Source organism: Pristiophorus japonicus, chromosome 10, assembly GCF_044704955.1.
Source record: "Pristiophorus japonicus isolate sPriJap1 chromosome 10, sPriJap1.hap1, whole genome shotgun sequence".
Lineage (NCBI taxonomy): Eukaryota > Metazoa > Chordata > Chondrichthyes > Pristiophoridae > Pristiophorus > Pristiophorus japonicus.
In genome coordinates this window covers 173,842,117-173,869,674 of record NC_091986.1, presented here as the reverse complement: position 1 = coordinate 173,869,674, position 27,558 = coordinate 173,842,117, and the positions used below count along the sequence as shown (strand labels likewise).

General features: G+C 43.1%; 1 protein-coding gene across 3 annotated transcripts in view; it reads left to right on the top strand.

Moving 5' to 3' along the window:
• Window positions 1-27,558, top strand: part of LOC139275203 (stAR-related lipid transfer protein 13-like) — a 603,587-nt gene that overhangs the window by 552,617 nt on the left and 23,412 nt on the right. For 2 of the 3 annotated variants that reach the window (XM_070892344.1, XM_070892345.1), the window contains exons 4-6: window positions 5,047-5,110; window positions 19,062-20,455; window positions 23,655-23,834. In XM_070892344.1, coding sequence (XP_070748445.1) covers window positions 5,047-5,110; window positions 19,062-20,455; window positions 23,655-23,834 — 1,638 coding nt within the window. Of the gene's footprint in view, window positions 1-5,046; window positions 5,111-13,428; window positions 13,435-15,622; window positions 15,697-16,254; window positions 16,279-18,573; window positions 18,581-19,061; window positions 20,456-23,654; window positions 23,835-27,558 lie in introns of all 3 variants that reach the window. The other variant, XM_070892343.1, reaches the window with a different exon arrangement.

The window sequence follows — 27,558 nt, the reverse complement described above, 5'->3', positions numbered from 1 at the left end:
TAATGGACACTTCCTGGTTCAGACTTTGTGCTGCTCAGTAACGATTCTTCAATCTGATTGGTTAAGGAGATACATAGTTGTTTTCCCTGTTCACACAGGTCCCAGGTGCCCTGCAGAGGGCGTTGTGCTTTTTGGATAGTTGGCCGACAGGAACTTCCAGTGCAAAAGCCCATACAGTCTATGGCAAGAGTGGGCACTTATTTGAGCTCGAGAGCCACTTAACAAGCTTTAGTGAGCCGTTGAGGGCCGCCCACCAATGTTTCCTCTATATTGTGTTGAAATGTTGTGGTATCTTCTGGTCTCTGTAAATTAGTACTGTGAAATAGAACTGTACCCTCTTCAGAGCTTGTGTCAACATCAATTTCCCAGTCATCCTTATATCCCTCTGCAAAGATTACTGATGCCATCCCAATTGGTGCCAGATGAGAACTCCCCTGCCGTCATATTCTGGATACTGGGAGAGGAAAGATGCAGCGCCGCTCAATTTCTCTGGTAAAAGAGTCATGGAAATGAGCAGCCATGACGCAACTCTAAACTGGATAGGGCATATTCGAGTACGCAGTGCATTCTGGGTATGGACGTCCGCCATTGGGGCCCAGAATAACGGAACAGATCCTTTTAAGATCTAGCCAGGGAGAATCGCTTTGGCGAATTATTAATTTGAATGAAATATTACTATGTTTTTTCCTTGGCTGCAGTTCGGGTCTGTCTCTGACCCATGAAAAGTGAAAGTGGATAGACGAATGTGCAGCTCAAGCTCTGGCTCGTGTTCTATTTCTGTCCCGTACAGCAGGCTGGATAGGATGACTTGGCGGGCCGGATATGGCCCACGTGTCGTATTTTGCCCACCACTGGTCTATGGGCAAGTGCGAGTGTAACAAATGGCAGGTGCCGGTCGTTCGCCGCTGACCACAAAATCCGGCAATATTTTTGAACTGCTCTCACTGCTGTCCATTCGTTCATATAGCTATGAACTCGCATTTGATTTGAAGCACAGTGTAAAAGAAAATTGACATTGACAAATGAAAACAGAAAAGACACGCAACACATGGCAGCTTGATCAGCATCTTCCAGAATTCTGACATCGGTGATAGCTTCAAGACGTCCTCCTGTGCATTCCCAGCAGCTTCTGTTTTCAATTCACATTTCACACATCTGTGGCTTTCTTCTTACCTTAGCACCAGCAACCCCTAGCGATGTGCAACCTTGCAGTCAATAGAGAAATCCTTGGTACGGGAATGTTCCTATCAATCATTCATTTGCTTTATTTTCCCTGGCCAAAGGTAAATTATTGTAAGGATTTGTGGACGTTGCACCCTCTGAATGATTTCATCAGTGTGGTCCACTGCTCTGTTATACCACAGCGACAAGAACCTGGTTCAGCCACGTTCTTAATCTCACTGTCACCTGGGTTTGGTGCCAAATGCAGGCTCTTCACTGGAAGGAAAAGAAAGTTTCTCTGCATTATTGTACTCTCAGTACTAGCGGGTTGTTTGCCCAACCTTTCAGTTGCTGAATTGTATATAGTAGGCAGGAAGAAAGAAAGGAACATTTGTGTGTTCCAGATTTGAGCTTCAGCACAGGCAATGAGAATTGGCAGTCCAGCTGAGACTTTGACAAGAAGCTTCGAGGGAGTTTGAAATGTGCAGTCCTCATCTTTTAAGCTTCAGTGTGCAATCAATTCCTGTAGAATTATCTTGACGTCCTTGTTGTGATTGCTGGAAGAAACAATTGCTGGATTCCAGTGCACGCACGTAACCCTGCGTGTTCCAGTAGGAACCAACAGCAAAGGGCTTCTATTCGCTCAGTGTTGAACTTGTTTGTGACCACAGGGAGTAGGTGATGCAGGGTTGTGCTGGTAATGGTCATGACTTTCATTACTGCGACAACCCTCTCCATTCCATCCAGTCTGTCGGCTGGTCAGCAGGCTGCCGGGGGGAAAGCAGTAGCCCCTCACCAACCAGTTCATGGCTCTTGCCAATATAATCAGAGCCATGCAACAACAAGGCTTTTGATTGAGCAAACAATTGGCGACGTAAATTAAGGGATCCCCTGTCTGGACAACTTGGACAGAGTCGTTCAGTCCAGTCCATAATGCGTTTCAGGATTCATAATCGTTTGCTGCATGCTCCACAATCGTGCAATACAAAGGGCAGTTACTGTTGTGCTTCCTGAGGAACAAGAAGTAGAGGAGGAAGAACCCCGGCAGCCTGCTGACCAGCCGACAGACTGGATGGAACGGAGAGGGTTGTCGCAGTAATGAAAGTCATGACCACTACCAGCACAAACCTGCATCACCTACTCCCTGTGGTCACAAACGGGTTCAACAGAGAATCAGGCATTGGAGGATGCGGAGGAGGAGCACGGATCGGCATTGCTGTGGGCTACCAGAGCCGCAAGGCAGCAAATAATTGGAGAGAGATTCTCCTGAACCATCCATCTCCTCCACAAACCACCAAGTAGTCCCTCCTTCCATCTGGCTCGGTCCTAACACCAGCTATATCAATACACTCAAACAGTACAACTTCATGGGTGTTCCTGTTGCATGTCTAAGATTATGAAGATTAACAGCAATACAAAAACAAAACATTTTACTTCACTATTCCAAAATACTCCCCCAGTCTTGATTTAACAAATGGTTACATGAGTCATGTATATCTACAAATCATTCTTGTGCAAACATTTACTGCCTGTCTTGTGTGCTTGTTTACCTATCCAACAAGGTGATTCCCAGTGACAAGCTCATAGAAACATAGAAAATAGGTGCAGGAGTAGGCCATTCGGCCCTTCGAGCCTGCACCGCCATTCAATGAGTTCATGGCTGAACATGCAACTTCAGTACCCCATTCCTGCTTTCTCGCCATACCCCTTGATCCCTCTAGTAGTAAGGACTACATCTAACTCCTTTTTGAATATATTTAGTGAATTGGCCTCAACAACTTTCTGTGGTAGAGAATTCCACAGGTTCACCACTCTCTGGGTGAAGAAGTTTCTCCTCATCTCGGTCCTAAATGGCTTACCGCTTATCCTTAGACTGTGACCTCTGGTTCTGGACTTCCCCAACTTTGGGAACATTCTTCCTGCATCTAACCTGTCTAAACCCATCAGAATTTTAAACGTTTCTATGAGCTCCCCTCTCATTCTTCTGAACTCCAGTGAATACAAGCCCAGTTGATCCAGTCTTTCTTGATATGTCAGTCCCGCCATCCCGGGAATCAGTCTGGTGAACCTTCGCTGCACTCCCTCAATAGCAAGAATGTCCTTCCTCAAGTTAGGAGACCAAAACTGTACACAATACTCCAGGTGTGGCCTTACCAAGGCCCTGTACAACTGTAGTAACACCTCCTTGCCCCTGTACTCAAATCCCCTCGCTATGAAGGCCAACATGCCATTTGCTTTCTTAACCTGCATGCCAACCTTCAATGACTGATGTACCATGACACCCAGGTCTCGTTGCACCTCCCCTTTTCCTAATCTGTCACCATTCAGATAATAGTTTGTCTCTCTGTTTTTACCACCAAAGTGGATAACCTCACATTTATCCACATTATACTTCATCTGCCATGACTCACTGGCAGGCAAGCCAGTACACTTAGAAGCAATTTCTACCCCAGACAGATGATAGCCTTTTAAATAGAGAGTTGTGCTTATTTTTCAGAGTAACATCCATTAGAAGAGATAACCTGTTTAAACTAAATGCGGAGTGTCACTCCAAATGAGTGAGGCTTGATGGGTCTGTCTCGCAGATGTCTGCTGCCATCTTTCTTTGCACTAAGAATCGGCTAGTAAAGTTATCAAATCTTTTCACCTTGGAATCAGTTTCCCCATAATCTCACTTTCTCCTGAAGGCACACACGTGTGCCTTTAGTAAGCAGAATTTTTAATTTCTTGAATTTAATTTCTGCCTTGCTTTGGTGAGTTCATGCTGCCAGCCTCACATACTAGTAAATTGTGGGCATGCTGCCCATCCTCTACACCGGCGCTTGCAACAGACAAGCTTCCCCAACACCACTGCGTACCCTCATGGGCTTTGCGTCTGCAGTATATAGCACAGAGTCAGACATGAATACAGAGCCATACTGTAATCAAGCTGAGGTTTATAGCAGCAGTAGCAATAGGGTTCAATGGTGAGCACGTTGCTCATATCTATTAATCTGTTGATGGACTGGGTTCTGCCACAGAGGGGAAGCATCTGCCCATTTCTTATCATTTTCTTAAAATAAACAGATCCATTTAGATTCTGATAGGGGCCCCAAGTTTGAGTTTCACCAAATTGAGCTGAACTACCTGAATTCAAACTACTTTTTATTAAACACATTTCAAATGCAACTGTAAATGTCCTTGTGACAAGTTTTCAGGAGATGTGTTTGCATATAGCCACAATGTTTATTCAAACCCAGTAACTAGCTTATGCTGACCGGATGGACTCAACTTGTATTGGGTGTTAAGAGCGCTCTGTAATGACATCAAGAAGCCTGAAAAGGAGATGCTCATCACGTCATCACTTTTAATGTTTATCACACAATGTAAAACCCCATTGTCACTCAATAAACACTCAGTACACCGACTGGACTGACCTAGGTAGGCAGCATGGCAACCACACACACTGAAAGGCAATTGGCAGAAAGAATAAATGACATTTAGCAGCTCCAGTTTCAATAAAGGTACCAGCTGATCTATGTTTGTTGAAGGGATAGGCTAGAGAACCACACGCATACAGTGCTGCTGTTTAAATGAAAGTACCTGAACAGAATGGTAAATGGGATGTCTTATCAGTATCTACACTGACGGGTTTATTATACAGTCTTGCGATCTGTGTTCTCACAGCTATAGCCTGAAATGTAACAGTCCAGCTGAAGATTTTCATCAGGAGTTCGCTGTTTTATTTTTATTGACAAAAGGACGGTGTGTCTTACAGTTAACAATAGCAATTAATTGTCTAGAAGTGTTTTTAAGTCCTGTTATTAGACTGCTAATGGGTCTAGATAGAGGATAATTGCAGGTAAAATTGGAATTCTAATATATTGGATTTTGGTTTATTTCTAGGCGACTGAATACCCTGAACAAGTGCACCTCTATGAAAATAGACGTCAACCTTCCCAAGAAAAAAGTAAGGACATATCTCTTTTTAAATTTTCTACTTGCATGTGTAGCTTCAGTCAATGTCAGGTGCCTCTCAAATCAACGCCTAATCTGAAAAAATACTAGTTGTGTACCAGAGTGTTAGAAGTGGTTCATGGTGCTTCTTAATTATGTCGGCAGCCATTTTGTCGTGATGTGTAAGCAATACTTACAATTATTACATAACACAAATGTTTTATTCTCACCGGTTTGAAATAAAAAGGTCCTACAGCTTTCCGAGCTGCTGTTCACTATGGACCTGATTTTAGCCTAACCTGTCCAGTGCGATCAGGTGGGCTCGGGGCTGATGCCTGCTTTACATCCTGCCTGACTTCAGTCGAGTGTAAAACCAGGCAGGGTGTAAACTGGAGTCCAATCCCCTTCCCGCCAGGTGGGTTAGGTTGAAATTGGGGTTTATCTGTCTCGAACGGACAAGAAATGTCTTTATTTTGGGCTTTTTGAATAAAAAATGGTTTTTGCTACTTCTGTACTCATTACAGGATGTTATCAGTCCTTTCCACTTAGTGATGGAGACTCTGTTCAGTACTGTGCCACTCCCTACCCTTTTGTTACATGACTTATTTAGAGGTAAACGAGGGGAAACAACCACAAGCCTCTCGACATCTCTGAAAAGGTATGTTTCCATTTGTTTTTTAAATTTGCCTTATTGTGGAGTCGTGAGCAGCAAAAGTGCTCCTCCTGGCTCCACATTAAATTTGTAGGCCACTGCCGGTCTCCCATTCCCAAATCCTCCCGAAGCCCCCCCCTCCATCCCCCAGATTGTGCTTACCGCCCAGGCCGACATCCGAGCTCTTCGTGGGACCAGCCTCTGGGTCTGTGACTGTCACCCACAGCTTGCCGGTAGTAAACAAATGAGGCCAACAGACCAATTTTGCGTGGTCCTGCCACCAGCCTCATTAGGTGCTTGCAGCATGTGCTGCATTGGGATCGTGCCCGTATTAGAGCACAATCCAATTTCTAGATCATGGTCACCAGAATTAGGACACCATCGCAGAGCCATTGTTTCTTGGGTCTTTCAAACTGCTGTCTGATTGGCCACGGTCTATCCTTGCTTGCTAATCAAACAAAGCCAGTTCATGGAATCATTAAATGATTACAGCATGCAAGAAGGCCATTCGGTCCATCAAGCCATGCCAGCTCTCTGCAAGAGTACCTCAGCTAGTCCCACTCCCTCGCCCTTCTTCCGAAGCCCTGTAAAAATAAATAAATAAATAAAATTCTTTCAGGTACTTATCCAACTCCCTTTTGAAAGCCGTGGTTGAGTCTGCCTCCTCCACCCTTTCAGGCAGTGCATTCCAGATTTGAAGCACTCATTGCGTGAAAAAACATTTTTCCTCATGTCGCCTTTGGTTCTTCAGCCAATCATCTTAAATCTTTGTCCTCTGGTTCTCGACCATTCCACCAATGGGAACAGTTTCTCTCTATCTACTCTGTCTAGACCCCTCATGATTTTGAATACCTCTATCAAATCTCTTCTCAACCTTCTCTGCTCTAAGGAGAACAACCCCTGTTTCTCCAGTCTATCCGCGTAACTGAAGTCCCTCATCCCTAGAATCAGGGTTCCGTGCATCTATGCTCTTGTATTATCAATAACAACAACAACAAATTGCATCTATATACTCTTAACATGCAAATGCATGGAACAACACTGTACCCGCTCCCATTTCCCAACTTGTCCAGTAAAACAAAGAAAGACTTGCATTTATATAGAGCTTTTCACGACCACCGGACATCTCAAAGCGCTTTACAGTCAATAAAGTACTTTTGGAGTGTAGTCACTGTTGTAGTGTGGGAAACGCGGCAGCCAATTTGCGCACAGCAAACTCCCACAAACAGCAAAACGATAACGACCAGGTGAACTGTTTTTGTTATGTTGATTGAGGGATAAATAAATACTTCGAAATAGTGCCATGGGATCTTTTACGTCCACCTGAGATAGCAGACGGGATCTCGGTTTAACGTCTCATTCGAAAGACGGCATCTCAGACAGTGCAGCACTCTCTCAGCACTGCACTGGCGTGTCAGCCTAGATTTATATGCTCAAGTCCCTGGAGTGGGATTTGAACCCACAACCTTCTGACTTACAGGCAACATCAATATGACTGTTCATGCACAGTGATGTAAATATCATGTGTGCAAGGTCCGTTCTGTAAACGAGCATTCAGTGGGCCTTACTAAAGGAGCAGCAGCAAATTTCAATGTAAATCAGGAAGAGTGGAGCACAGATGTTGCAGGTCTTCACTGGACTGCTACTTTCTCCAGGCCTACGCTGAGAGATAAAACACCATTAGATTATCCCAACTCATTTTGTGTAGAATGCTGGAGTCTGTGGAGAGAGAATCCAAACCATTTGTCTGTGCTGAATTTCAGCTCGAGCAGATGTGCTAACACACTACACTATCCAGCCTTACTAACCCTGCTTTTCATTTGTAGATTTATTAGAATGACCAATATGTTCCTGTATTAAAAGGACATTGAGGAAGGTTGTGCCACGTGGACTGATGTAATGGCCACTCACATTGCCCTTAATACCTTATCTTAGAGTTAGGGCTCAGATGCCAAGTAGTCCTGAGGAAGTAATCCAATCTGTGCCTCTGGAGGCAGACTGCTAACGGCAGCAAAGATAAATAGTTCCTGCTGACAGAAAAAGGAAATGGAAATCGAAGTGACAGGGGAAGAGAGTGAGAGGTGAAAGGGATGAGAGAGACACACAAGTGGAAAAGCGGAAGAGAGAGAAATGAAGGGGAAGAGAGATATAGATGTGAAGGAAGGGGTTCAGAGAGAGCGAGAGAGAGAAAATTACGCCTACCCCACTCACCCATTTTCTCTGCTGCTGTGTTCGACTCTCTTGCGATTCTTGCCGACTGGCTTAGCGGGTTTATTCAGTGAGCAGCTGAGCCCTGAAGATTCCAGATTCAACCCCCAGCATGTGTTTTGTTAGCTGATCTTAGTTAGGGGAGTGTTAGGGGCACCGTATTTTGTCTTTGCTGCCATAGTTTAAAGAAGGGGACAAATCGTACCGATTCCAGATTGCCATCTTACAAGCCCTGCTGGAAATTCACAGTTTGTAAGACAGCTGCAGATTTTTGTACCCATATATTTCAGCTTTTAATGAATCTCTGTATAAGTTCTTGTCTGACTGCAATAACTAGGGGCTTGGTTGGCTCATTCTGATACAGGAATCTAATTGAAATTGAACACTGCATTTGTGCAGCTGCTCCAATTGCTGTGCAAATGAGCTGAGAGATGGAGATTGAAGCTTCTTTATGAGCAGTTTTTCCTCTGAGGAATTTATAAAAGCAATTGTGTTGTCAATCTTGAGATCTGTGTGGATGCACAGCCGACTTGAATGACATTTATCTACACACGTTTTTTTTTACTCTAGCCAACATCAAACATTATCACAAGGTTACATTATGTACCTGCAGAAATCAAACCATATGTAGAAATGGGAAGCAGTTAATGAAGTGGAAGAGGGGTTTGACAGGAAGGTCCAGAGGGAGGGTAATTCATGGTAATCATTCCAGTGTTTACACTGACTCAAATGAAAGCAAATATGGGTTACATCATACAGTCTTATTTACTCATTAACAATTTCAATCACAGCAGCTAGAGTTAAATTAAAAGATGGCATTATAATTAAATTAAATTTGGGACTATTCTCCTATTCTTACAGCATAACTCCATTGAGAGCAATACATAAAGCAGGGAGAGGCCTTTGAATGTGCTATCATTAAATTATAACAAATATAAAATGTTATTAGTGTATAAATTCTAAAGATCTCGCAGTTCTGGGACTGAAATGAATATTTTAATATCTGAGTCCTTGGCCTTAAGTGTCAATTATAGTGGACTCAGTTTCTCTGTTTTTCTTCTTCCCACTAGCATAATTAAAAAAAAATTCAATCCAGAGATGTAGGCATCGCTGACAAGACCACTATTTATTGCCCATCCCTAATTTTGCCTTGCTTGGTGAGCCGCCACCTTGAACCGCTGCAGTTTGTGTGGTGAAGGTACTCTCACAGTGCTTGTTAGGGAGGGAGTTTCAGGATTTTGACCCAGCGACAATGAAGGAACGGCAATATATTTCCAAGTCAGATTGGTGTGTAATTGGAAGGAGAACTTGCAGGTCATAGAAACATAGAAACATAGAAAATAGGTGCAGGAGTAGGCCATTCGGCCCTTCGAGCCTGCACCGCCATTCAATGAGTTCATGGCTGAACATGCAACTTCAGTACCCCATTCCTGCTTTCTCGCCATACCCCTTGATCCCCCTAGTAGTAAGGACTACATCTAACTCCTTTTTGAATATATTTAGTGAATTGGCCTCAACAACTTTCTGTGGTAGAGAATTCCACAGGTTCACGACTCTCTGGGTGAAGAAGTTTCTCCTCATCTCGGTCCTAAATGGCTTACCCCTTATTCTTAGACTGTGACCCCTGGTTCTGGACTTCCCCAACATTGGGAACATTCTTCCTGCATCTAACCTGTCTAAACCCGTCAGAATTTTATATGTTTCTATGAGCTCCCCTCTCATTCTTCTGAACTCCAGTGAATACAAGCCCAGTTGATCCAGTCTTTCTTGATATGTCAGTCCCGCCATCCCGAGAATCAGTCTGGTGAACCTTCGCTGCACTCTTTCAATAGCAAGAATGTCCTTCCTCAAGTTAGGAGACCAGAACTGTACACAATACTCCAGGTGTGGTCTCACCAAGGCCCTGTACAACTGTAGTAACACTTCCCTGCCCCTGTACTCAAATCCCCTCGCTATGAAGGCCAACATGCCATTTGCTTTCTTAACCGCCTGCTGTACCTGCATGCCAACCTTCAATGACTGATGCACCATGACACCCAGGTCTCGTTGCACCTCCCCTTTTCCTTATCTGTCACCATTTAGATAATAGTCTGTCTCTCTCTTTTTACCACCAAAGTGGATAACCTCACATTTATCCACATTATACTTCATCTGCCATGCATTTGCCCACTCACCTAACCTATCCAAGTCACTCTGCAGCCTAATAGCATCCCCCTCACAGCTCACACTGCCACTCAACTTAATGTCATCCGCAAATTTGGAGATACTACATTTAATCCCCTCGTCTAAATCATTAATGTACAATGTAAACAGCTGGGGCCCCAGCACAGAACCTTGCGGTACCCCTCTAGTCACTGCCTGTCATTCTGAAAATTACCCATTTACTCCTACTCTTTGCTTCCTGTCTGCCAACCTGTTCTCACTCCACGTCAGCACACTACCCCCAATCCCATGTGCTTTAACTTTGCACATTAATCTCTTGTGTGGGACCTTGTCGAAAGCCTTCTGAAAGTCCAAATACACCACATCAACTAGTTCTTCCTTATCCACTCTACTGGCAACATCCTCAAAATATTCCAGAAGATTAGTCAAGCATGATTTCCTTATTCACAAATCCATGCTGACTTGGACCTATCATGTCACCTCTTTCCAAATGCGCTGCTATGACATCCTTAATAATTGATTCCATCATTTTACCCACTACCGATGTCAGGCTGACCAGTCTATAAATTCCCTGTTTTCTCTTTCCCTCCTTTTTTTAAAAAGTGGGGTTACATTGGCTACCCTCCACTCCATAGGAACTGATCCAGAGTCTATGGAATGTTGGAAAATGACTGTCAATGCATCCGCTATTTCCAAGGCCAGCTCCTTAAGTACTCTGGGATGCAGTCCATCAGACCCTGGGGATTTATCGGCCTTCAATCCCATCAATTTCCCCAACACAATTTCCCGACTAATAAGGATTTCCCTCAGTTCCTCCTTCTTACTGGACCCTCTGACCCCTTTTATATCCGGAAGGTTGTTTGTGTCCTCCTTAGTGAACACCGAACCAAAGTACTTGTTCAATTGGTCTGCCATTTATTTGTTCCCCGTTATGACTTCCCCTGATTCTGACTGCAGAGGACCTACGTTTGTCTTTACTAACCTTTTTCTCTTTACATATCTATAGAAGCTTTTGCAGTCCGTCTTAATGTTCACTGCAAGCTTCTTCTCGTACTCTATTTTCCCTGCCCTAATCAAACCCTTTGTCCTCCTCTGCTGAGTTCTAAATTTCTCCCAGTCCCTCGGTTAGCTGCTATTTCTGGCCAATTTGTATGCCACTTCCTTGGCTTTAATACTATCCCTGATGGTGTTCCCATGCACCTACTGCCCTTGTCCGTTTAAGTTGTAGCGGTCACGGGTCTGGGTGGTGCTGCCGAAGAAGCCTTGGTGAGTTGCTGCAGTGCATCTTGGTAGGTGGTGCACACTGCATCCACGGTGCACCGGTGCTGGAGGGAGTGAATGTTTACGGTGGTGGAGGGGGTGCCGATCAAGCAGGCTGCTTTGTCCTGGATGGTGTTGAACTACTTGAATGTTGTTGGAGCTTCACTCATCCAGGCAGTGGAGAGTATTCCATCACACCCCTGACTTGTGCCTTGTAGATGGTGGAAAGGCTTTGGGGAGCCGATGGTAATGCCATTGAATGTCAAGGTGTGGTGGTTAGACTCTCTTTTGTTGAAGATAGTCATTGCCTGGCACTTGTGTGGCGTGAATGTTACTTGCCACTTATCAGCCCAAGCCTGAATGTTGTCCAGGTCTTGCTGCATGCGGGCATGGACTGCTTCATTATTTGGGGATATGCGAATGGAACTGAACACTCTGCAATCATCAGTGAACATCCCCACTTCTGACCTTATGATGAAGGGAAGGTAATTGATGAAGCAGCTGAAGATGGTTGGGCCTAGGACACTGCCCTGAGGAACTCCTACAGTGATGTCCTGGGGCTGAGATGATTGACCTCCAAAAACCACAACCATCTTCCTTTGTGCAAGGTATGACTCCAGCCAGTGGAGAGTTTTCCCCCGGATTCCCATTGACTTCAATTTTACTAGGGCTCCTTGATGCCACTTTCAGTCAAATGCTGCCTTGATGTCAAGGGCAGTCATTCTCACCTCAACTCTGAAATTCAGCTCTTCTGTCCATGTTGAGGTCTGGAACTGAGTGGTCCTGGCAGAATCTAAACTGAGCAACGGTGAGCAGGTTATTGATGAGTAAGTGCCGCTTGATAGCACTTCCATTAGTTTGCTGATAATTGAGAGTAGACTGGTGGGGCGGTAATTGGATGGATTGGATTTGTCCTGCTTTTTGTGGACAGGACAAACCTGGGCAGTTTTCCATATTGTTGGGTAGGTGCCAGTGTTGTGGCTCTACTGGAACAGCTTGGCTAGAGACGCAGCTAGTTCTGGAGCAAAAGTCTTCAGCATGACAGTCGGGATGTTGTCAGGGCCCATAGCCTTTGCTTATCCAGTGTGCTCAGCCGTTTCTTGATAGCACGTGGAGTGAATCGAATTGGCCGAAGACTGGCTTCTGTGATGGTGGGGACCTCAGGAGGAGGTCGACATGGATCATCAACTCTACAGTTCTGGCTGAAGATCGTTCCAAATGCTTCAGCCTTGTCTTTTACACCGCCATCATTGAGGATGGGCATATTCGTGGAGCCTCCTCCTCTCGTTAATTGTTTAATTGTCCACCACCATTCATGACTGGATGTGGCAGGACTGCAGAGCCTTGATCTGATCTGTTGATTGTGGGATCGCTTAGCCCTGTCTCTAGCATGCTGCTTCCACTGTTTAGCATGCATGTAGACCTGTATTGTAAATTCCCCAGGTTGGCACCTCATTTTTAGGTATACCTGATGCTGCCCTTGGCGTGCTCTTCTACACTCCTCATTAAACCACGTTTTGTCCCCTGGCTTGATGGTAATGGTAGCGTGAGGGATATGTCGGGCCATGAGATTACAGATTATGGTGGAATACAATTCTGCTGCTGCTGATGGCCCACAGCGCCTCATGGATGCCTAGTTTTGAGCTGCTAGATCTGTTCTGAATCTATCCCATTTAGCACGGTGGTCCTGCCACACAACACAATGGAGGGTGTCCTCAGTGTGAAGAAAGGACTTTGTCTCCACAAGGACTGTTCCGTGGTCACTGCTACTAATGCTGTCATGGACTGATGCAGCTGCGACAAGTAGATTGGTGAGGACGAGTTCAGGTAGGGTTTTCCTTCATTTTGGTTCTCTCACCACCTGCCTCAGGCCCAGTCTGACAGCTATGTCCTTCAGGACTCGGTCAGTAGTGGTGCTACCGAGCCACTCTTGGTGATGGGCATTGAAGTCCCCCACCCAGAGTACATTCTGTGCCCTTGCTACTCTCAATGCTTCTTCCAAGTGGTGTTCAACATGAAGGAGCACTGATTTATCAGCTGAGGGAGAGGGGCAGGTGGTAATCAGCAGGAGGTTTCCTTCCCCATGTTTGACCTGAAACCATGAGACATCATGGGATCTGGAGTCAATGTTGAGGACTCCCAGGGGCACTCCCTCCCGACTGTATACCATTGTGCTGCCACCTCTGGTGGGTCTGTCCTGCCGGTGGGACAGGACATATCCAGGGATGCTGATGCAGGAGTCGGATACATTGGCTGAAAGGTATGATTCTGTGAGTATGACTGTGTCAGGCTGTTGCTTGACTAGTCTGTGGGACAGCTGTCCTAATTTTGACACAGGTCCTCAGAGATTAGTGCAGAGGACTTTGCAGGGTCGACTGGGCTGGGTATGCCCTTGTCATGTCCAAGTTGGTGCTGAGGTCAATGTTGGGTGGTCCGTCCGGTTTTATTCTTATTATTGTTTTCTGTAGCAGTTTGTTACAACTGAGTGACTTGATAGATCATTTCAGAGGGCAGTTAAGAGTCAACCACATTGCTGTGGATCTGTAGTTACATATAGGCCAGACCAGGTAAGGACGGCAGATTTCCTTCCCTAAAGGACATTAGTCAACCAGATGACAATCCGATAGTTTCATGGTCACCATTACTGATGCCATTACTGATGCTAGCTTTTTATTCCAGACGTATTTAATTAACTGAAGTTAAATTCCCCAGCTGCCATGGTGGAATTTGAACTCATGTCTCTGAATCATTAGTCCGGATTACTCATCCAGTGACATAACCACTATACTACCAGTCCCAGAGCCAATAGGGAGCCAAAGTAACCAGATACTGATAGTCCTTTAACATCATTCCTGTCACTGTCAAGAACCTAACTTGGCAGCAGTGCTGTAAAGCAAACCAGACAGTGGTTTTCAATCATGCTTCTCTGAGCAACATCAGAGGCAGAGACCAAGGCAGCCAACAACTCCTACCCACTTTCATACAGCAGAATAATGGTTTTGCTCCCATTGGCCTGTACAGTCTCTTTCCACAGTCACTGAAGAAACTACTGGGACCAAAGAAAATAGTCACGAACAGTAAATTTAAAACAAATGCACAGCTGTTCTAAAGTCGATCTTGTTTCAGGGCAGTTGCATCAGTGGTGAGGGTGGGGGCCAGCACTGTAGAACATAACGCACGCTTTCTCGTATAAATATGCCATTAGTTGTTCGCAGAAAGCTCTGTGGTGATGGAAGACCTGGTAGTGATGTTAGGTCTCACTCGAGGCCCCATCTGCCCTCTTGCATGGAGGCAAAAGATCCAATGGTTATATTCGAATAAGAGTAGGAAAGTTTTTCCAGTGTCCTAGCCAATATCTATCCCTCAACCAACACTATCAAAACAGATTAACTGGTCGTTATCTCATTGCTGTTTGTGGGACCTTATTGTGTGCAACTTGGCTGCTGCGTTTGCCTGAAGAACAACGGTGGCTACACTTCAAAAGTATTTCATTGACTGTAAGTACTTCGGGTATTCCTGCGGTTGTGAAAGGCGCTATGTCAATGTAGGTCTTGTTTTCAAGGATTTACATGGAGATTTTACTCACTGTGCCACACCCTTTGTAAGAACCTCAGTTATGAAGAGGCTATTCTTTCAGGATGAACGGGCCAGATTTTGTGGTTAGCGTCGATCAAATGGAACTAGCTGTCCATTGCACATTGCCATAGACTTTCTACGGGCTTTTGCACTGGAGGTTCCTGTCCAGCAGCTGTCCGAAAATCGCAGTGCACTCTACAGAGCATCTCGGACCTGTGTGAACAGGGTAAGCAACTGTGTGTCTCCTTGACCAATCGGATTAAAAAAGCGTTACCGAGCAGCAGAGAGTCTGAACCAAGAAGTGTCAATTAGAATAGTGAATTCAATGTCAAATCAGGTACAGAAAGCAAAATAGAGAGGGAAAGAAAGATTAGATTAAAGGAGAGAGAAAAGAGACAGGGAAAAAATAGTTTAAAAAAATGATTTATTTTGATTAAAAACTCCAACAATAATTAAGGATTACACTTAGTTAATTTTCAGTACGAGGGAGGTTGTTTGACAGTAAATAAGATTTATCATACCGTTAATAGGTACTTACACTGGAATGGACAAGTCCTATCTTATTCTGGTGCGTTTAGTCCATATCTATGAGGTAAGTACAGGAACTTCACGCCGTTTAATGTATTTGAATGGTGAGTCAGACGGCGAGATACCGTTATCACGCAGCTTCTGGAGGAGCAGGGCATCTCGGACAGCAACTTCCAGATTTCCCCGTTTAACTGCACGTGTAGTTGCTGGAAGTTACAGTCTGATTTCCACGTAAATACTGGTGAGCACTGTTAGCCTCACCATTATTTCTACTGCAAAGTCCGTTCCAATATTTTAAAAGTTTTACTTCGTAAGGAGTGCCATTCAATTAGGAGAGGCAAAGTTAATCGGAGTAAAAGATTCGCAGGTCTACCCATTTGCCCCCCAGAACCCTCCTATTGTTTAGATTCAATTATCCCCACGATATTTCCTCTGTAAATATCTTGCATATACCTGTGCAATAGCTGCTTTTGAAATTGGTTTCAATAGGCTATATTGAAAATTTGCATTGATGAAAAGAGAATTTGTTTGTTTTCAGATACACTTCTGGATACCAGTATAAAGAGCAATTATAATGAATTTCATTTTAACCATTTCAAGATTAGTGAAAGAGAACAGTGCATTTTAGTTTGTTTAAGTTGAACCCTTCAGTATGCATTAGGCTCACTGATAAAGACTTTGAAGATTAATGTAGAATACTCAACGTTTTCAGCATTTGTGTGCCTCTTCAATGGGTAATCGCAAGCAACTCGCTGACACATGCCAGTCAGGGCCATTAATCTAAAAAAAACAAGGTTGAAGAATACAAGATCAGTCACCCTCGCCATGTGTTTATAACTACAACAGCATAACCATTTCTTCAAGACATTGCATTTCACTAGTATTTAGTTATCACTGCCAGTTTTTGTAAGAAAACCGTTTTAACAGAAGTTGGTTAAGTCCATATTGTCAGGGTATTTTCTTTTTGCTGTTTATCTGTTTGGGTTTCTTTCTCTTTCCTAACTGAAGGGGGAAGGAGAAACAAAACTTTTTGTGTAAGTTATTTTTTTCTCGCTTTCAGTTTCTCATTATCAGTTTCTCTCTAGCTGTGTTCTTCTGTCTTAACCCAGTTTATTTAAATCATCAACCTTTATATAAAAGTGGATTGTTGATACCACAATCCCTGCTGCTGTTGCTCCTGCCATTACTGTAGCCCTGCTTTACATCCATTGTAAACCTGTCAAAGTAAATAGCGTTCAGTTTTGCATAATTAACAGAGATAAAGTTTACAATTAATTGTTCAGAAAATATAACAGGCTTAGTGATAGACAGAGGAAAAGGGAAAGCTTAGTGCTCCCACACTCCATTTACTGTCTAAGTGCCCCATTGCAGTTACTCACTGTCTCGTGTAACTAGACTCCACATTCACTGCAAGCCCTGGAACTGTTTCAGAGGTGATCAGACTGAGATGGCGACGGACAGAAAGTGTGTAGGAGAGTGAGTTAAATGGGCCGAGTCTGCTCGCTCATCTTTGTCACTGGTAACAGAAAAGTTTGTCATTTGTTAATTTTAAAAGGGAGCCGGAATATGTCCTCTTACAGGATGCTGTGACTGGGACTAAAGAAAGAGAGTTGTGAACAACTGCTTGAACTACACGAAATAGCCAGTGCATTTAATATGGTTTATGTAGCGCCTTTGTAATTGGCCCCTGTGGTAATGACAAACGATCGGCGCCATTTGCCCGCTATAGGCTGCTGTGCAGGATAAGTGTCATCATCATCATCATAGGCAGTCCCTCGGAATCGAGGAAGACTTGCTTCCACTCTTAACGTGAGTTCTTAGGTGGCTGTACAGTCCAATACGAGAACCACAGTCTCTGTACCAGGTGGGACAGACAGTCATTGAGGGAAAGGGTGGGTGGGACTGGTTTGCCGCACGCTCTTTCTGCTGCCTGCGCTTGATTTCTGCACGCTCTCGGCGATGAGACTCGAGGTGCTCAGCACCCTCCCAGATGCACTTCCTCCATTTAGGGTGGCCTTTGGCCAGGGGCTCCCAGATGTTGCTCTTTATCAGGGAGGGGAATGTATTTTCAGGCCTACACTGAAAGTCCCTATGAAAATTGTTACTTGTTTAGTTTGAATAGACCTCTCCAAATAGATCACTCATGATTTTTTTACAACTTTCACTTGCCCGGACATCACTATGTTCCTAGAATACTTGATATAATCATATTCTACTTCATCCTGAAAGCATCATGCTCTTGACATGCTTTTACTGTCTGCATTTACCTGCTCACAGATGTGGCATCAAGAGATTATTTTTAATGAGCTAATAGTCTATTGCAGGAGGAAAAAATAAATTATCAAGAGACAAAAATAATACTGAAGAATGAGTTTTAAACACTGCCGATTTGATTGAATATTCTATCCGTTGGCTTTGAATGGGGTTTGTACCCAGCCTCTCATTCTCAGCTGGAGTAGAAGAGAGTGATTGTTGCTCTCTGACAGTTTAATACTGAAGTGTCTGCACACAACATCTTCTTGCAGTCCTTCACTTTGGGAATTTGCTTTTATTCAGTGCTTAAGAAATTTGTAGGCTGTTAACTCGCAGCTAATCAGAAGACTTTCGGTGATGCAATCTTTTTACTGTGTCCTGTTGAGGAAACTGAAAGAGTGTATTGTTTTCGAAGGTTCTATATATCTGCACCTCCCTCATTTTGTTAAAGGCGCACACTGGATTTTTAACCATCATGTGAATAATGAGGCATTAAAACAATAACAAATTGCATTTATATAGCACCTTACAACGTAGATAAATGTCCGAAAACACTTCACATGAGCGTTATCAGACAAAATTGGACACTGAGCCACATAAGGAGATTTTAGGCCAGGTGACCAAAAGCTTGGCCAAATAGATAGGCATCTTAAAGGAGGAGAGAAAAGTAGAGCTGCGGTGAGATTTAAGGAGACAATTCCAGAGTGATGCCTAGGCAGCTGAAGAGACAGCTGCCAATAGTGGGGCAATGGAAATCGGGATGTACAAGAGACCAGTTGGCAAATTATTTGCATAATTCCGGCTAACGCCATTGATTTTGCCAGTGAAACACGAAGTGTTAGAGTTAGAGACGAATAAGATTTATCCTCTGAACCACAAACTGCTTCTGGATCACTGGGAGAGGGAGGCAGTAATGGTGGGGGGAGCGGGAAGGTTTGGGGTTCTACTCTCTGGGTTTTTTTTATAGAGATGGCAGTTTTCGAGTTAACTGTACTTTTTAAAAACCCTGGACCTACATATGCACAGAGGATTTGTAGTCCTACCAGCTGTTGCCCAATAGGAATGGTTTTAAGAATCATCAAATCTGCTGTGGCCAAATGCCTTTATGCAAGTTTGTCTATCATTTTAAGCTGTTTCATAAGACCCATTAATTTATCACAACTTCCTGCATGCACAACAACTGATGAAACCTCAGAAAACATTCTTATCTTGCAAAATCTTACAGCATGGTGAACGAGGAGAAAGAAGTGAAGTACATGGTTTCTGCCATTCATTTAATAAATGGGAAAAAAATATAACTCCTATATTTGCATTAATCTTTCAGAGTGAAGACTCAGATGAAGACGACTTGTGTGCAATTAGTGACAAGTGGACCTTTCAAAGGAGCAGTAAGAGGTGGTCACGACTGGACGACATTGATGTACTGTTTCCCAGGCAAGACAGCCATCTTTCTGCGGGTGGCATGAAACTGAAAAATACGACTAGCAGCGAGAGCGTACTCACAGACCTCAGCGAGCCTGAGGTCTCCTCCATTCACAGTGAAAGCAGCGGAGGAAGTGACAGCAGGAGCTTAGCTGGTCGAACTGTCGAAACAAACTGTGCGACCACAGAACGCCCAGAAAGTTCTCTACGGAACTCGGCTGAAACCACAGTAATGCCAGACTCCACCTCACTGAATAGTTCATTCCCACAGACTCCAAAAGACATTACGAACTACAGTTTTGGTCTAAAAACTGAAAAGAATGCAAAAACGAAGGCTAGGAATCTATTAAAACGTATGGAAACATTAAGACCAAGAGCTTCTCATAGTAAGTTAAAGGGATCCATGAGATCTGGAGCCCTGGTTATTAGTTCACCTGTACTGCAACAGGAGCCTGAGTCTCTGAAGACCATGCAATGTGTGGAGATAGTCAATGGAAACCTTAATAATTTAGCAAAAGACTCGACCAAGAGTGGATTTTCTTCATCTACTCAGTCCAGTAGTGATAGTCACTCAGAAACCAGTAGTAGCGCTGTAAGTACACCTTGTTTAAAATCACGAAAGCGACGTTTTGCCAACAAGCGTAGTGGCATGTACCTTGAGGATGTAGACATCATGTCGGGAACAACAATAAAGCAGGTGGCAGATCAGAATCGTAGAAATGAATTTCGTTCCCAGGAAAATCTTGTTGTTCACATTCCAAAGGATCACAAACCAGGAACCTTTCCCAAGGCACTTTCCATCGAAAGCCTTTCTCCTACTGACAACTACAATCCTGTAAACTGGCGGACCGGAAGTATCTCTCTGGGAAAACAGAAGTGCAGTATTAATAAACCCAAGAACTGCTACCCAAGAGGAAGTAGAATCAGCATTTATGACAACGTACCTGGATCGCATTTATATGCCAGTACTGGCGATTTGATGGACTTGGAAAAAGAAGATATTTTTCCTCACTTGGATGATATCTTGCAGCATGTGAATGGACTGCAACAGATTGTAGACCATTGGTCAAGAAACGTGTTACCTGAAATACAGGATGATGAGCTCTCAGTCTGTGAACGCCAATTCCACTCATCCAATCAGATAATGCTTGACTTTGAAAGGCATTCTATGTCAGATGGTCAGACTACTCCCAGTGACCTGGATCGAGATGGTCACTCTCTCAATGAATCTGAAGCAGTGGGAATGAGAGACCGCAGGGACTCCGGAGTAGGTGCATCTTTAACCAGACCTAGCAGGTTGGTAGTCTAAATATCCTGGTTTATTCATGCCTAGCAGGTAAATACTACTGGTACAAATGGAATGCAAGTCCCAATTAAAAGTGTCTGCCAATTAATTTATTAACAATTTGGGAATGTCAACCAATATAAAGCAATCTGTAACTGAAATGTCAATGATACAGCCTACTGTTCTTTACTCTTAACATTCTCTTACTGTCTGCTTTCTGATGGTAACTTAGACCTTGTTGCACATTCAAACTGAAGCTTATCAATATGGATGTGATTGCTAGATGCACCAGAGAATATTTTCTGAAGCAGCTAATGATTCTCAATGTATTCAAATCAGTACTGTTATACTATTTTCTTTCCTATTTAAGGAAAATTTGTCACCTGGAGATCCGAATTAAAAAGCTGGAGCTCTATTTTCAATTGGATAATAAACCGGAGACTTGCAGAAATAATGGCAGAATCTTACAGCTTTAGTTAGGCATTTAATTAAGCTGTCAATAGGTGTAACAATTGATAATTTTATCTACCTGGTGGTTCATTTGGTGACCTAATAGAAGTCTTTAAAATTATGAAAGATTTTGATAAAGTGAATACAGAGAGAATGTTTTCACTTTTGGGGACAAGCATAACTAGAGGCCACCAATATAAGCTAGTCACCAAGAAATCCAATAGGTAATTCAGAAAAAAATTCTTTACCCAAAGAGTGGTGAGAATGTGGAAATCGCTACCACAGGGAGTGGTTGAAGCGAATAGTATAGAGGAGGCTAGACAAGCATTTGATGGAGAAGGGAGTAGAGGGTTATGCTGATAGATTTAGATGAGGAAAGACTCGAATGGAGCACAAACACCGGCCTGGACTGGTTGGACTGAATGGCATGTTTCTGTGTCATATAGCCGATGTAATCCTATTTGTGATGTTAATCAAAACATAATACCTTTAATAAAATTGGCAGAAACAATGGGGTTCATTTTAACTGAACTTGACAAGCAGGAAACCTCTGGGATCGGCTAGAATGCTGGTTTTGCCCTCTGACCAATATTACTTTCCATTACTCTCCATTGACTTCAGCGGAGTATAAAATCGGGCGGGTTGTAAAGTCAGCATTGCACCCGATCCCATCAGTTATCCGACATGTGGGTGAGGTTAAACTTTCCCCCAAATAGTTTATTTTGTAGTATTTTTAAATTATGTAAAATAGTCATCATAAAACAGCAACAGTCTCATTCAGTGGGATTTAAACTCATTTCCATAAATCAGACTCAAACCTGTAATAGTATCCAAACTCATGTTGGGTATTGTGCTTTGTTTGCTTAAGATGCCCGGGTAATTAAAATTTGGGGCTCCCCAATCTTTTGGGCCTCTTTATTTCACCGCTGAAGAGCACTTTGGTTCAGAAATAAAATTGCTGAAACTTAAGGATACAAAATGTACATAAGTAATTTTTTTCCAGTGGAAACCTTGACTAGAAATCTTGAAATGTAGTATTGAGACATTTGGAGCGTGTATGGTCACTTTATTGATGAGAAATCCATAAACGATGGTTTTCTACCCTCCCCGAATTCCATATCCCTTAATCTTTTCCAATAGTCTAATGTATGACACCTGAAAGTCCATGTACACCACATCCACTGCACTCCACCGTTCCCCTCCCCACCCCAACTACCATCCACCATATATGTCACCTCTTCAAAGAAACTCTATCAGGTATGTAGATCACGATTTTCTTTGCTGAAATCCTAGTTGGCTGCTTCTAATTATTATCTCTTCATCTATTGGTATAGCTTGGTGATGCTTTGATGAAATTCAATAAATCCAATATGCTTTTTGTGATATGTGACAGATTTATGACACGGTTAATTCTAAAAGCAATATGTCATGTTAATTACTTATAGACTAGTGAAAAGCATGATAGAAGGGAAGAGAAAAAGGTGAACATGCAGTAATGATATCAGAAATAGTCAGGTTGCTAGCTTGAGAGATTGTAAAAAAATTGGCTCATGGCTGTTACTTCTGGAGAATAAAAATCATCAGCACCGTGTTGCAGTCTCTAATCCTCTGACCAAGAGAGAGGAACATTGCTGATGGTTATGACAGCAGTATTAGCATTTCCTGAGAGCAGTAACTTTCATTCTTCAAATCCTTCTATATTCTGGTCCAGATGATGAATTCCTTTGTAATTCATCCAATTCTCTAAGGTCCTGCATCTTTATGTACTAGTGGTCTGATATCCTGTGAGGCTCTGTGCCATTTTGTATCATTGACCTGGTACTCCATGAGGTTCCATGGTCTGATACATGGGTGATGCTCTGTTCAATTTTGAATTATTGGTCTGACTCTTTATAAGGTCCCACGTGTTTTTGATTCACTGGTCTTAGACCCTATGAGGCTCAGTCCCATTTTGTAACACTAGTATAATTCCTTGTAAGGTTCCATGTCATTTTGCTCCATTACCCAACATCGGGAGTGATGAAGAATCAGCAGCGGCAGAGATTTAATAAACGATTAAAGCTACTGGATGTTTGCAGAGAGTTACAGGCACTAATCTTATCCCACCCATGCAGTGTCCTCTGTCCACTGTATGATGGATGTTTGCACCAATCTTGATGATGGTGTTGCATTTTGTAGCTGAAGAGGAGTAATTTCTAAAAATTGATACAATGCCCCTGAAGTTTGTTTCCCACAATGAAGTAGATCATCATAATTAGATTATTATTTGTGCATATCCATCTGGACCATATTGTCATCTAAGTTTTGTATATTTTCCAACATGATTAGGATAATGCACCCTCAGCATGGCTGTTGTTGCTGGTCTTTAACTTCCCCTTCCTTATTCAAGCATGGAGACAAAATTCAAGGTGGATTCCTCGCATCTGCCTCTGTATACCAGATTGCTTTTGAAGTGGGATCAGGCTGCAGCTGGGCCAGGAACACACAACCAAACCAAAATGGCAGCACTTACAAAGGTCCAGGATCAGTTCTGTTCGGTGGTGTTGTTTTATTATAACAAGGCAGGAAGTTTTAGTTGAAAGGTATACCTGTATAAGCGATTCCACTACCAAAGCAATATTTCTTTAATCAGCATTAAGTTGCTGCGTCGTGGATTAGTAATTTGATTTTCCTTTATTACATCCAGTTTCCAAATTTCTTATTGACTCAGCCTCACTTTGGTTTTATTCTGTTTTAATATTTGTTCAATATTTTTCACAGGCGTCAGAGGTTACGGTGGCACAGTTTCCAGATTTCACATCGACTCAGCCTCACTTTAGCTTCACTGCAGATCAGCAACCAGTCAGCAGCTCAGCTCAACCTACTGCAGAAGTTCTCCCTCCTTCGTCTCACAGCTATAATGGAGAAATACTCCATGTCAAACAAGCATGGCTGGACCTGGTGAGTTATCATTAACCACAAAACCAAAGAAAACAGTGAAGCTAGAAATAGTTCAGTAGTTGAATGTTTTTAAACTGGAAAATAGGTCTTTATTAGTGATCAGAAATGGATATAGCCCTTTTTTTTAAAAAAAAATTAACATTTCTACTTCCACATCAAGGGGGTTAAACTGGGGAGCATAGGGCCCTTTTTTCAGGTGTTACGTAGCCTTCTAAGGTTCCAAAATGGCGGCAGGAAGCATGCGCCCGCCTCTGAATGGACGTGCATCGCTCGCCATATTGGATAAGGACAAACAAGATGGGCCCTTTACCCATGCTTGAAGCAGGTGTTAGGCCCTTTTCATATCCCCCTGCTGCAACTTTGGTTTGGCCCAAGACAGTTGCAAAGAAAAACAACATCTCGGCTGTCAGAACTCACCATTTGTGTGCGGGGGAATAAGACTAGGCCACTCCTGAATTTAACTCCCCAATTATTTAAGTGCTAGATTAGGGCCATGTTTGGTGCTAGAGAGGACTATATCCAGTAGGAACTGGATTGAGACAACCAAAACCCATTTCACAGAATGCACTTATAATGCAGAAAGGAGATCTTCATAATATGAAGGAAAAAGAATGCAATGATCACCATAAACAGAAACTATTCATTAGTCATGCCTGGATTATGAACTCCAATCTCGGAGATAAAAAGACAATGTGCTGATTCCTTACATCCAGTCTTCCTAGTTAGTTTACTCAACTAATTGTAAAGAAGCTCTATTTTACAGTTAGTATCAGATTATTTACTGGCCTAATAGGGCAACAGTTGAACTCCGAGTTGGTATTAAGCTGCAAAAACTGTTTACAGCAGGACTTCTCGAGAGAAAAATAAGCAAACATTGGAGTCACCTGATCGATTAAAGGAAAGATGGTTTTGTTTTTCAGTGCTCACCACGGGTTGCATACCAGTGTTTAAAGTTAAAACAATACCCGCAGGATATTGGTGCTTAATTGCATCTGCAGGGTTTGTGGTGAAGGCAAAATGTTTGTAGGAGTGCAGAATGTGTCTAGGAAAAGCTTTGTTGTCGGAAGTGTGCTGTGCTTTGACCTGTAAAAGATGGAAGTTTGTCTCCACTTTTCACATCCTGTTGAACCGAGTCAGACAGAGTTCACATGTATCTGCCTTCAAGCGCTGTTAGCATTTACAGTAGTCTAATCGTCTCTTGACTAGGTAATTAGGGATGTTAAATTAAATTAGTAGCCTGAAAGAGAATGCTGTCCCTTCACCTTTGTGAGCTGGTTGGATTGATTGGATGAAAATATCTGCTCTAATGGGAATGAATGAAGGAACCCAAGTAAAATGAGTTTATAGAGCTTTAATCCCTTCCTCAGCAGGCATTTTAACCAATGAAAATACCACAAAATGGGTGTTCATTAGGGCCATTTATTCTCCTGTATGTTTAGTTTTTACAAAAATGATGTGAGTGAAACTGGCAGAAGCTGGTAACCCATGAAAACAGTGCAAGTCACACATTATTAACAAAAAACAGGCCCTTAATGATACCAATTGAGGTAAGTCACCTGGATTCTGGTGTGGAAGAAATGGAAATACCAGTGGGTGTAGTGAGAATAATTTTCTGAGCTTGGGACAGTGTAATTGGATCTTTGAACTACATGCAATCTGCATTGGCCCAGATATTGCGGTAGAAATAAAGGTGAGGCTATCAGCACTCAACGGTATTATAAATGTAAATCGGACAGCAACATCCAGCTTCCGCACATGCGCAGTAAAACACCGAAATCAGGAAGTGCCTGTCCAAGTTGCCCTGCTCTTCCAGAAGCTGTGCTATAATGGCGTGAAGTTGGGGTACTTGCGTGATAGATACCCACTAAACATGGTGGAGAAGGTTAAGGTTTATCCATTCAAGTGTAAGTGAATTTTTAATGGCGCGATACGTCTTAATTACTGCCAAATGACCTCTCCGACACGTGTGGAGTCTCATTCCTTCAGATTTTAACTGTTGGAATTTTTTTCAAACTTTTTCTTTCTGTTTCTTTTATCTCTCTCTCAATCCCATCTTTCTTTTCCCTCTATTTTGCTATCTGAACGTTATTTGGCATTGAATGAACTATTCTAACTGACACTTCCTGATTTGGCTGATTTGGACTCTGCCTCAGACTCTGCATGCCTCAGTAACGATTCTTCAATCTGATTAGCTAAGGAAACAAACAGAAGCTTATCCTGTTCGCACAGGTCCTAGATACCCTGTAGAGGGTGCCGGGCTGGTTTTGATTCCGAATAACTGCAACTTCCAGTGCAAAAGCCCACAGAAAGTCTGTGGGCAAGTGTAAGTGTAATGAACAGCCCGCGCGTTGGTTTACCACTGACTGCAAAACCAGCCAATATCTAAGCTAGATTTGTGCAGGGTACTATGATTAAAAAGTATTCTATTCCTTTATATTTCAACTCATCCTAACCCAATATCACATTTCTTCTGCTAAAGGTTAGGGTTCCTGTCATTGACTCCATTTAATATGTTAAAGGCAAGTTCACTAAAACTTACACAGCTTACTTTCAATCTGAGCAAGTGCAATGTATTGCTTTCTGTTTCCTACAGTACTATTTAAAACAGTGCCTTCTTTATGCTACATCAGCCCTCCAGCATTGTTGTCATGTGCAGTTCCACCTTTGGCAGCAATGCTGCAAGATAGATGAGGTGATGATTTTACCTTTGAAGGGTTGGAGGCTGAAATAAAGGTATGGGTTTTTCTTCTGTCTTGGTGAAAATGTAAGCATTGCCATTGAAGGGAGGGCTTGGCATCGTTTCTGACAGCTGCAAAGCTGAAGGGCTCAGCCTACCACATGCACAGTTGTTTTGCAACTAGGGAATTTTGTGACACTGGGAGCTTTAAGTTATATTACAGAACAAATTAACAAAGTGATTCTGTGATAAATTCAGCATTTAAAAAAGTGGGATCAATCCTATTTAATAGGAAAGCATGTCATGCATTATTCTTGTCCTTAGACATCATTTGTATGCAAGAAATGAATATCTCCATATCGTCAATAAAATAGATTGCTGTCTTTGTTGCTTTTAGTTCAACCACCTATTGAGATGTACGTTTAAAGTAACAAGGGCTGCCTGATGCAGCATCCCTTCAAGAAACATGCAGAACCATTTTATAATAAGTGAGCACTGCAACAGGACAGGTACATTCAACAAAGAGAGCTGTCCAAATTTTAGAGAGTTTAATGGCACTTTTAATTTAGAGACTACGGGGGGGAGGGGGGGGGGATTTTAACCCTCCCAGGGACAGATGGAAAGATTAAAAACCTTTAAATTCTCAAAGCCTCCTCCAACCCACCTACTTCTGGTTTTGGGGGAGATGGGTGAGCAACCTGCTCTCGGGAGGCGGGCCAACCACTAAATCTTTAAAGGATCAGCGTGCTTCCATTTTATCACAATTTTAATTTTTAATCCCAGCATATAAAAGGAGTCAAGAGATCCATACGATAAGTGCCTTTATTGCACTGCTTATGGGCCAGGAGAGCAGAGGCCAGACCCAACGAGCCCCCCTCCACGTGATCAGAGCCCCGCGATCAGCCGACCCCCATCCCCCCTCGATCGGCTGACCCTCCCTACCCCGTGATAGGCCGACCCCCATACCCCCTCGATCGCCCTCCCCCCTCCCTCCCCCCGCAATCGACCGACCCCCATCCCCCCCATCCCCTCTGCGATCTGCCGACC